The sequence below is a fragment of the Triticum urartu genome, chromosome 7A (genome assembly GCF_056163025.1).
Source record: "Triticum urartu cultivar PI428250 chromosome 7A, HENAU_Tu73, whole genome shotgun sequence".
Lineage (NCBI taxonomy): Eukaryota > Viridiplantae > Streptophyta > Magnoliopsida > Poales > Poaceae > Triticum > Triticum urartu.
Window position 1 is genome coordinate 589,422,831 of NC_141879.1, and position 11,714 is coordinate 589,434,544.

Consider the following 11,714-nt stretch of genomic DNA (forward strand, 5'->3'; position numbering starts at 1 on the left):
TACAAGGACCATGAAAGCAGGCACACGTGGTCGGGAAGCGCCGGGTCAACAAACCCGATGGGCTGCTGGCAGAAGACCTGCTCCTCGAGGTGACCATGGAGGAAGGCGTTGGAGACGTCCATCTGGTGCACGTACCGGCCAAGCACGTGAGACCGCAAAGTGGAGAACCGTGCGTATCGTGCCGGGCTTGACGACCGGAGCGAAGGTGTTGGTGAAGTCGATGCCAGCACGTTGTCGGAAGCCACGAATGACCCAGCACGCTTTGTAGTGATCAAGCGTACCATCAGGACGGAGCTTGTGTTTAAAGACCCACTTCCCGGTAATCACGTTGGCGTGCCGGGGACGGGGAACAAGCTGCCACGTCCGGTTGTGCAACAAAGCATCAAACGCCTCTTGCATCGCAGCCATCCAGAGTGGGTCACGAAGAGCGGCTCGAACGGAGGACGGCAACAGCGACGACTCAGAGGTGGACGCCGCATGGACGTAGTCATCCGAAGCGTAGCGCGAGCTCGGGCAAAAACGCCCGTATGGGTGCGAGTGACCGGACCGGCCACAGGCGCCGGGGGGGGGGGGGGGCGCCGGGGGCGCCAAGGGTGCGGAGGGGGCCGCCGGCGCCGGGGGGCCATGGGCGCCAACGTCGGGGGCGCCAGCGCCGCGGTTGGAGGAGGCGCCGCATGCGGGGGCCGCGCCTCAAAGCCAGGGGCGGGCCAAGAGAGGCGCGCGAGCGCCCTAGGAGAGGCGTCGAGGAGCCCGCGTCACCGGTGGCGGGAGGAACAGCCGGGGGTACCTGGTGAAACGGAAACACATGCTCATCAAAGTAAACGTGTCGGGAAGTGAACACACGGTGGGAGACGGGATCGTAGCACCGATATCCCTTAGAGTTGGAGGGATAGCCGATGAAGATGCAAGCGACAGAACGAGGTGCGAGTTTGTGAGGAACGGAGTCGGCGGTGCTAGGATAGCAAAGGCACCTGAAAATACGTAAGCCATCATAAGAGGGGGGCATACCCAAGAGAAGATGGTGAGGTGTATAGTTCTACCGTGGGCGGCAAGAGCGAAGGTTAAGGAGAAGAGAAGCAGTAGCGAGTGCGTCCGGCCAGAAACGAGGCGGCACGTTAGCATGGAACAGGAGCGTGCGAACGCAGTCGTTCAGAGTGCGAAGGACGCGTTCGGCTCGACCGTTCTGCTGGGAAGTATACGGGCATGTGAGACGAAAAAATATGTCGTGGTGCGACAGAAAAGTGCGGAAAGCAAGGTTGTTGAACTCTTTTCCATTGTTAGTCTGAAGAGCAAGGATGGGACGTCCAAACTGCGTGCTGACATAGGAGTAAAAAGCCGTCAAAGTGGAGAGTGCATCTGACTTTCTGCGCAAAGAAAAAGTCCACACATAATGAGAATAATCATCAAGGATAACAAGATAATATAAATAGCCTGAATTATTAGGAACCGGAGACGTCCACACATCGCTATGAATCAACAGAAAAGGAAAAGAGGCTATGGTGATGGAGTTATTAAATGGGAGACGAATATGTTTGCCAACGCGATAGGCATGACAGGTGTGATCCTCTATCTTATGGCAACTGAAACTGAAACTCCTAAGAATATGACGAAATGTGACGGGGTTGGCATGACCCAAACGAGCGCGTCAGAGATTGGCGCCGGCGGAGAGAGCAACCGGTGCGGTGGTGGAGGTGGACGGCGAATGCACCGGATAGAGCTCGCCGAGGCTGTCACATCGGTGAAGTACCATCCTGATTCAAGCGTCCTTGACATAAAACCCAAGCTCATCAAATTCAACAGTAACAGGATTTTCACGAGTTAAACGACGAATGGAAACAAGGTTCTTAATAAGATGAGATGATACAAGTATGTTACAAAGCAATAGGCATGTAATTGGAAAGAGAAGTATGCCCGACATGTGTGATAGGGAGTGTGGAACCGTCGTCAATAATGATGCGGCGGCCGATGATGACGGGAGTGAAGGAGGCAAGATTATCAGGATGAGCAAATATGTGAGCCGTAGCCCCGGTGTCCATGTACCAATCATCACCTCCGGTTTAGTTGTTCAACGTAGGAGCAACATGCAGTGTGGGAAGGAGCACCGGGTCCCAGGGCGCCGACGGCAGGGCCAGCGAGGGGGCGGAGACGCCATTGGGAGGCTGTAGCCACCGCTCGGCAGCGGCGGTGGGTACTCTCCCGGGTAGGCCGGATGGCCCGTCGGAAAATCCTGCTGGTCCGCTGACAGATGCTGCAGGTGCGGGGCGTCGTCTGGCTACAGCCCAGCGGGCGAGTGTTGGTTTGTTGACGACCCCCACCAATATCCGGGAGCCCCATACACGGGCGCGTCGAACGCCCCGCACAACAACAAGGGGTTGACAGACAGAGTTGGCGCCGGCGATGGGGCGCTGACGTACGCCAGCGGGTGCAGCGGAGGCGAGCCGGGCTGGCGAGGCGACGCCCGACGCGCCGAAGGTGGCGGCCACACCGTAGGGCGCCAGCGGCGGGACGGCAAAGGACGCCATCGGGTCTGGCGGACGGCGGGAGTGGAGCGCGCGCGAGGGAGATGCCGCCTTGGCGGGCGATACACGCGGCAGCAGCGACCTGGCAATGCGCGTGGCTAGCGAGGCGCGAAGGGCGGGCGATGGACGGGAGCTGCGGATGGGATGGCTCGGGCTGAAGTGCTCCTGCGGATATGTGCTATGTGCACGGACGACCAAGACGGGAACAAAAGCGGGTTTCCAGATCTTGTGACAGGCTTCAATAGATCAAGTGGAACTCGTAATAAAGGAATCAACAAATCCACGTGATTCTGATAGCAGCAGCACGCGGACCTGTGAATGAGACGGGACAGCCGCGGCGCAAGAGCAGGACCTGCCGTGGTGAAGGCACTGGAGAGCAGCGCCGGCCAAGAGAAGAAGCGCGGCGGTCGGCGGCTGGAGACTGTGGGCGGGCGGAGGGATCGGGTAGAAGCGGCGGCCGGCGCGGAGGGCGCGGAGGAGACGCGCGGCGGCGGCGGCAGATGCGGAAGTGAGAAATAAACCTAGAAAACTGATATTATGTATGAGATTATGATTGCACGGTGTATTGCTCTTTGTGCATAGCCATATATATATGATGTATAAAGGTGGACCACAAACCTTAACTATACAAGGAATTAGGAGACGGACTCAATACACAATATGCACATACCATATATACTCAACACACGTATATCCCAACGAAACAAGGGAATGATGGATGCATGTACGATAGATACCGTGCATGATAGAAAAACCAGTCTCCATTATTTACTGCTTTGCCACTTAAGACTTTTGCATTGTCCTCTGTGGGATAACCTCCCTTTGCACAAATCATATGAAATTTTTAATCTTCAGTAGTACATTGCTTTTTCATATAGGATGGAGACATAGAGTACAACCAATTTGTTGATTAGAGTATCTATAAGTAGTTCTGGACAAAAACAAACTTCTGTTAAGAAAAGTACAGCCAAGTACATGTATAAATAACCTTGCCAATCGCCAATGACATGGACAAACTAGAACCAGCAAATCTAAGCAGGGTAGACTAGTCAACTCCGCTCCATCGTCAGCATGGAGATGGCGCTGGCAGCACGAGACCTGTTCACTCCCGCCGGCACCAGCGTACCGCTCCTCCTGCTCGTCACCGGCCTCACCGCCGTCCTGTACGTCGTGACCCGGCGCAGGACCGGCGGGCTACGCCTCCCGCCTAGCCCATTCGGCCTGCCCATCCTCGGCCACCTCCACCTCCTCATGCCGCTGCCGCACCAGGCGCTGCACCGCCTGGCCGAGCGCCACGGCCCGCTCCTCTACCTCCGTCTCGGCTCCGTGCCCTGCATCGCTGCCTGCTCCCCGGACGCCGCCCGCGAGGTGCTCAAGACCCACGAGGCCGCGTTCCTGGACCGCCCCAAGCCGACGGCGGTGCACCGCCTCACCTACGGCGGCCAGGACTTCTCCTTCTCCGCGTACGGGCCCTTCTGGCGCTTCATGAAGAAGGCCTGCGTGCACGAGCTCCTCGCGGGCCGCACCCTCGACCGCCTCAGCCACGTCCGCCGCGAGGAGGTCGTGCGCCTCGTGGTCTCCATGGGGCAGAGCGCGGCCAAGGGCAAGCCCGTGGACGTGGACGCCGCGCTAATGGGCCTGACCGGCGATATCGTCTCGCGGATGGTGATGAGCCGGCGGTGGACCGGCGACGACAACGACACCGAGGAGATGCGGAGCGTGGTCGCGGAGACGGCCGTGGTCACGGGCACGTTCAACCTGCAGGACTACATCGGCGTGTTCAAGAACTGGGACGTGCAGGGCCTCGGCAAGCGCATCGACGCCGTGCACCGAAAATTCGATGCCATGATGGAGAAGATACTCACGGCAAGGGACGCCAAGCGGCGGCAGCAACGCGAGTCTGCCAACTCCGAGGACGGCGGCGAGGGGGAGGCGAAGGACATTCTTGACATACTGTTCGACATGCACGAAGACGACGCCGCCGAGATGCCGCTCTCCAGGGACAACATCAAGGCTTTCATGCTGGTATTACTCGATCAATTGCTCGATCTGTTCATCCACGATGCGGTCGAATCGACCTAGTGCTGAAAAAACAGTAATTGGCGCAGGACATCTTCGCGGCGGGGACGGACACGACGGCCATCACGGTGGAGTGGGCGCTGTCGGAGCTGATCAACAACCCGGACGTTCTCCGGAAGGCGCAGGAGGAGATGGACGCGGTGGTCGGAAAGGACCGGCTCGCCGACGAGTCGGACATCCCAAACCTGCCGTACCTACAGGCCGTGGCCAAGGAGACACTGCGGCTTCACCCGACGGGCCCGCTGGTGGTGCGGCAGTGCCCGGAGCAGTGCAAGGTGAGCGGGTACGACGTGCCGGCCGGCGCGACGGTGTTCGTGAACGTATGGGCCATCGGGCGCGACCCGTCGTGCTGGCCGGAGCCGCTGGAGTTCCGGCCGGAGAGGTTCTTGGAGGGGGGCACGAACGCCGGGACGGACGTGCGCGGGCAGCACTTCCACATGCTGCCGTTCGGGTCCGGGCGGCGGATCTGCCCCGGCGCGTCGCTGGCCATGCTGGTGGTGCAGGCGGCGCTGGCCGCCATGGTGCAGTGCTTCGAGTGGCGGCCCGCGGGCGGCGCTTCCAAGGTGGACATGGAGGAGGGGCCCGGGCTGACGCTGCCGCGGAAGCACCCGCTCGTCTGCGCCGTCGCGCCGCGGCTCCACCCGCTGCCGCTGCCCTGAGGCTGAGGAGCTGCCGCGTCGGGTGTACGGGGAGAGAATTCGCGCTCTCCTGGCGCACAAGAGTCAGAGCTGGGAAAAAAAATAGTACGGTGTCAGTTTGTGGATTTAAGGTTTATTACTACAGTAGCTTTTTCTTTGAGGGAATATTACTACAGTAGCTGGAGTACGAATCTCGGCTGTGTCGCTTCACTAATTTGTTCGAATAAAAACAGCTACTCCCCCCAATTGTTGTTTTAGTATTCTCCCCGTTTAAGCGTGTTGCTCATTGTATTAGTCGTTAAATACATAAAAGCCTCACTAAGTACAAATATTGACATGACAAAACTGAAATGATAGTAGAACACTAACCTTAGAATCCTTTGAGTTTGACACTATCGCTCGTCACCTGCCTCCGCATCACCAAAGCAGCCACCAAAAAACAAAACAAAATAATGAATTACCTCACCCGAGCTTGACACAGCTTCATCACTGATATGCAGCTTTGCAGACCTTTAAGGCGAGTCATCAAAAGACGAAATCATTGCCGTTGCACGAATCAGACTGATGCAACAACGGACACGCCATCAAACTCTAGATCTGTCACCCCCGTACGACTAACACGTCAGAAAAGGAAACCATACCTGCCAGCCACGAACCACGAACCCAAGACACGATCCACCATCTTTCAGATGCCGCCATGCAGACCATAATCTGCATCCGCTCGTGAGCTACCTCCCAAACTCCACACCGGCGCAGGAGCAAACGTCGATCGTCGCAACAAGGGAGCCCGAGGACACAAGTCCACTACGAGGAAGCCGGCTCCACGCCATCCCTATTTCAACAGACTAGTTTCCAAATCAATCCCAACCATAGGACGGATTGCCTGGTTGGGGAGAATCTAAAGCTTCTTTATTTATCGGCACCATCGCCGCTGCAAAGCCAAAACAACGAACGCCCGAAAAATCTAAGCTAGTAGGGCCTAATCTAAAGCTACACAATCCACACACGTAGATCCGGCGACCCCCCTCACCACCGACGACCGAGGTCGCCGGTGGGAGGGAGCTGCCGGAGAAAGGCAACGAAGGGCTCCCTGTCGAAGGAAGGCGGCGAAGGGACTTTCCTAACGGCAACTAGAGTTTCTAGTCTCCCGCCCGAGAAGAAAAAAAGACTTGTATAAAACTTTAACCTTGAATTGTACTAAAGTAGCGATAATTAATATGGATCGAAAGAAGTAATTAGTTTGTACTATCTGTGTATCAAATATTGCCTGCATACGACTTTTTAGATTGTCTCTTGAACACATCACAGACGCAAGCACTCATATATACGTGCATACACTCACTCATATGAACGCACACACGCACACCCTATCCATACGAGCACATCCGAGAGACTGAACCGGCATATCTTCTTGAGATTTTATCAAGTCACGTAGGCATCTCGTAGTCAACGGGAACGTCTCCTCCCACTGAACGCTCATCGTCGAAAATCCTGAAATAAATGCAGAATAAATGCAAACACCAGGACTTCAACATTGATGGGCTAAGGATACCACTGTCCACCTAACCATCCAACCACAGGTTTGTTCGTAGGTTGTCTCGTTTAGATATGAAGTTCCGTGGCAACAAAATTACTTTTATGCGGAAAGGAAAACTGTAATTATGTCGATCCCCTTACAGTCCCGCCAAAACACGTGAATTTTCTTTTATAAATGAATTGTGGCTGCATATTAATCAAACATCAACATTACAAGAAATTTTCAAAAAGAAAAAGGAAACACAATCCATTTGAAAGGGAATCCTCCATCCTCTCCATTCCACACAGGTCAATGGCATGCCGAAGTTGCTATGGCTGCCTGGCTGGAGTTCCACACATCGTCGGGACAGTAAAATTGTATCCACATAGGATCCATGGCCGGAAGAGGAAGACAATGCTGAGCTGATCACACCTAGATTCCGCCTCACTCGCCGAAATACCAAATTTGATGTTGTAGCCAAAGCACCACCAACCGAAGAAGTAATAGCCAACTCCCCCTGCGTTTGACCACAAAGGGAAACACAAACACATCCACATGGTCATGTCTCTAGATCTGACGATGCATTTTTTTTAATATTTGCAACTTTTTGGAATTTGAAGAAAAAATATTGTTAAAAAATATTTAAACATGCTCAAATTCATGAGCATTTTTTCAAATCGCATAGTATTTTTCAAGTTTGTGAACAATTTTCAAATCATGATTTTTTAAAATTTGGAACTATTTTCAAAAATTATGGACAATTTTTAAGATTAATTTTTAGATCACATATATTGCCCCAAATCTTAAAATTTTCAACAATTTTTAATTTATTTGTTCTTGATTTTTTATTTTCGTTTATACTTCCAAATATTCTAAATAAATATATTACAAAAATACTTTACATAAAACATTTGAAAAAAATGTTAACCAAGCATTTGAAAAATATTAAATGTGTGTAGATAAATATTTCTCATGTATAAGAAAAATATATACCAAATATATGCAATGTGTGTGAAAAATTTGATCATGTATCCATAAAATGTCAATCAAACATTTGAAAATATGTTAACCAAGTTCATAAAAAAATTAATCAAGCATTTGAAAATTGTTAAATGTACATTAAAAAATACTGACGTTGTATTAAAAAAATGTTTAACATGTATTGGAAAACTTCTAAATGTGTATAGAATGTTTTTGACTATGTATTCAAAAAATTTAATTTTGAATGGTATTAAAAAAGGTTAAAGTTGTACTTGAAATATGTTAATCAAGGTTTGAAAATATTTAAGTTATATAGAAAAAATGGTGACCATGTATTTAAAAATGTTAATCTTCCATTTAAAAAAATGTTAACCAAGCATTTGAAAAAATTTAAATGTGTATAGAAACAATGTTGACCATGCATTAAAAAAGTCAATCTTGTATTTTAAAAAATTAATCATGTATTTTAAAAAATGTAATTACAATATTTTCTGAAAAGAGAACAGTTTAAGAAAGATGTGAAATATATTTCAAATGGTGAATATTGTTTTGAAGATGTGAATAGTTTTTTAAACTCTTGAACATTTGTTGAATTTTTTAACATCTTTTTGTTTTGTGAACATTTTTTTAGAAAGAAGAACTGTTTTTCAAATTGCATTTTTAAAACGGAACAATTTTCCAAAATTACGACCATTTTCTAAGGAATGCAAAAAAAATCTGATTTTTTAGGAATTTCAAAATAAAAACTTAAAAACAAGAAGAAGATATTTTGTAAAAAATATGAATTTTTTTTTCAAAATGTTAATAATTTTATTTTATTGTTTCAATTCCGTACACTTTTTAGAAAACATGAACTTTTTTGAGAAAAGAAATCAATATTTTAAAAAGAAACTGGACAGCTACGATATTTGTGAATTTTTAAATGAAAAATACAAAAAAAAGAAAAGATAATAGATAAGAAAAAAAACAGAAAAGGCGGAAAAAGTAAAGAAAAGAAGAAATAGAAAAGAAAAAACTTCTGTGTTTTGGTGAAATGGGTCGTCCTAGTAGGCACGCCCCTGTGCGTTTTGGTGACTATTTGCCGCATTTAGTGGCGAATAGGATTTTCCCGTTTCGCCCCCCCTCTCGCCCTACGCGTGCGTTCGAAGGACTCTTGTCCGGTTCTTGCCTCTGATCGCCTCAAGTTATCTTGTCTTAGCCAGTACCCTTTCACTCCCCTTCCACATGTTTGTTTTGGACTCACTTGTGTAGATGGATGATTACTTAGGTCGGGACGTAGTGCTCACTATGTAGTGCAAACAACTGGTGATAGGCTTTGGAAAGATCTCCTTCAAACAGCCAGTACCCTTTCACTCCCCTTCCACATGTTTGTTTTGGACTCACTTGTGTAGATGGATGATTACTTAGGTCGGGACGTAGTGCTCACTATGTAGTGCAAACAACTGGTGATAGGCTTTGGAAAGATCTCCTTCAAACACTGCTTTACGGAGGCTAACGAGTTTGCTGACGAGCTAGCAAAGAATTCCTTCACCACTAGATCTTCATGTTCTTGGCACGATTTGATCCCTGCCTTTATTTGTTATATGCTTGTAAATACGTGCCTATATTTGGTCAAGATGGGGAAGACAAAAGAAAGTATCATTTGGTAAAGTGGTCTGAGGTTTGCAGACAAAAAGACAAGGGTGGATTGGGGATTCAAAATCAGTAGTTGATGAATAAATCACTTTTAAGTTACTGGTACTGGAAGATCTTTAGTACTGTCGGTTGTGGTAGGAGTTAATAATGGTGAACATTGTCAACCTTTTGAAATGAATAAGAGCTTCACTTATATATGCACACTGAGTTGCAATATTTTCGTGCCTTCTACTTCTTGTGATAATATTTTGGCTTCAGATTTTATGAACTATAAAAGTTACTCATGTATACATGTGTCATATGTGCAAAAACCAAGGAAAGTAAAAATGGATGACATATACATATACAACATGTACACCTTGTCTCTTTTGTTAGCCACATTTCAGATTAAGCAACGCCGAGGACGGCTTTGTTTTCAAGAAGTGGAGGATGATGAGGACATGACTACCTTCGATACGACAAAAAATATTGCATACATGTATATTTGTGAGGTGATTTCTAATGCAAACTATGCAATAATTTATTTATGTCATCCAGGACAAAGATACTTCACAAATTTTTGTGTCATGTTTAATTGCAGGTGTATGAGACGTTTTTACAATCCACATATGAAGATAAGGGAAAAAGAGAAATTTAGGTGCTGTTCAAAAAGTCTTCTCACGTCACTTTTGGGCCTAGAGAAGATAGAATCCAAGTCTCTCACGTTCTGAATTCAGATTCGGACTGCACAGACATACCTGACTCAAAATGCCAATAACTCTTTCATAAGGACTCCGATTTGGGTGATTTTCTTTCTTTTTTGTTGGATAGTAGATTTCGTGCTCTTTCCAACCCAATTGGATTCACCTTAAAATTCATTCGGAGCATTGAGTTATCGACAAAACAATCTGACGCTGCAGCAGAATCCGAGTCAAACTACAAGTCCAAAGGTGTTACATCACCTCCACTTGGGCCCATGAGCCTTGTACGACCTAGGTTTAGTTTTAGACTGCCTTGGGACGTCCTCCCACCTCCTTGGCCGCTACCCCTTGCTCCTATATAAGTAGATCCATCTAGTAGCTTTTTCCTTGAGATTTGTTTAGTTAAAAGTTAGCCATTGCAACTTCGTGTACTTTGTTTGTGTCCAAAGAACAGACCAAGACAACTTTCAGATCCCCACCTTTATCAATACTTCATCTATATTCGCAATATTCAAATTGAATTATCATATTCTTGCTTGTTCTTCGATTGCGTGCAGGAATAGACCTTCGTGGTCAGGCTGATCGTGCTTCCAGCATCGTCAGTAACCTCGGGAGATTGGTTTAGCGATTGCGAAGACGCAACGTCATGCACGTTTATAGTCGGATCGTCAAAGTTGACTCCACCAAATCGATAGTTATCATCTCATCGAAAGATCGGGACCCCCGCCTCTATCAAGGGCCCCTTCCCCAAGGGCCACTTGATAGAGGCAAAGGTGTCCTGTCTTTTGATGAGATGGAGGCTATCATTTATGGTGGAGTAGACTTTGACGATCCGACTACGAACAAGCGAGGACGTCACACCTTAGCAATCGCTAAACCAACTCCGAGAGGTTATTGACCATGCCGGAGCACGATCAAGCTGACCACGAGGGTCTATTTCCTGCAAGCAAACGAAGAACAAGTAAGAAACTGAAAATTGCAATCTGGATATTGCAAATAAAAGAGGAAAGCTTTATTGATCAAGTGGGGTTCTGTGACGCTTTGGTCTGGTCGTTGAACACAAACGAAGTACGCGAAGTTGCAGCTATGGCGAACTTTTAATCTAAACAAAACCGAAAGTCTGAACGACACACTAAGGGTTGTATATATGGAGGAATAGGGGGGAATTTCGTGGCCCTTGGGAAAGGGGTCCGAAACCAACCATATCTCTTGTTTCCCCACACATGCGGACTCTAAAACAGCCTATACTTATGTATTTCGAAATTACATGGGCCTGGCCCAATAATAAGGTGACACAACACCTATAGCAGACTCTAGACGAAATTTGTGAAGTGGAATCTTGTATATTTCGTCCAAGACTTCATGCACTCATCACGGTGGCTTCAAAGTCCTAAAATCATCACTTGAAACTCCGTTCTTGTTTCCCTTGCGCATGCCATCATCTCCATGCTTGTTCTTGCTCCAATGTTCATCCTTCTCCAAGCTAGTCCCTTCATTTGTAAGCAAAAAAAAATGTATCCTAGCATCATATTCTCATGAATATTAGAATCATTACCAAGAAACGTAAGTACCTAGTAATTTAATTGGCGTGCACGAGCTCTAGTAATTGGTCCTGTATGTATAGTAACAGGGGTTATTGGTGTAACAATGGTACTGATGTCCTCAT

General features: G+C 48.1%; 1 protein-coding gene across 1 annotated transcript; it reads left to right on the top strand.

The window, feature by feature from the left end:
- The first annotated feature begins 3,534 nt into the window (after nt 1-3,534).
- On the top strand, nt 3,535-5,477 carry LOC125522779 (cytochrome P450 93A3). Its single transcript, XM_048687811.2, has 2 exons — nt 3,535-4,544; nt 4,628-5,477. The coding sequence occupies exons 1-2, from the start codon at nt 3,591-3,593 to the stop codon at nt 5,255-5,257; spliced, it is 1,584 nt and encodes a 527-aa protein (XP_048543768.1). The 5' UTR covers nt 3,535-3,590; the 3' UTR covers nt 5,258-5,477.
- The last annotated feature ends 6,237 nt before the right edge of the window (nt 5,478-11,714 follow it).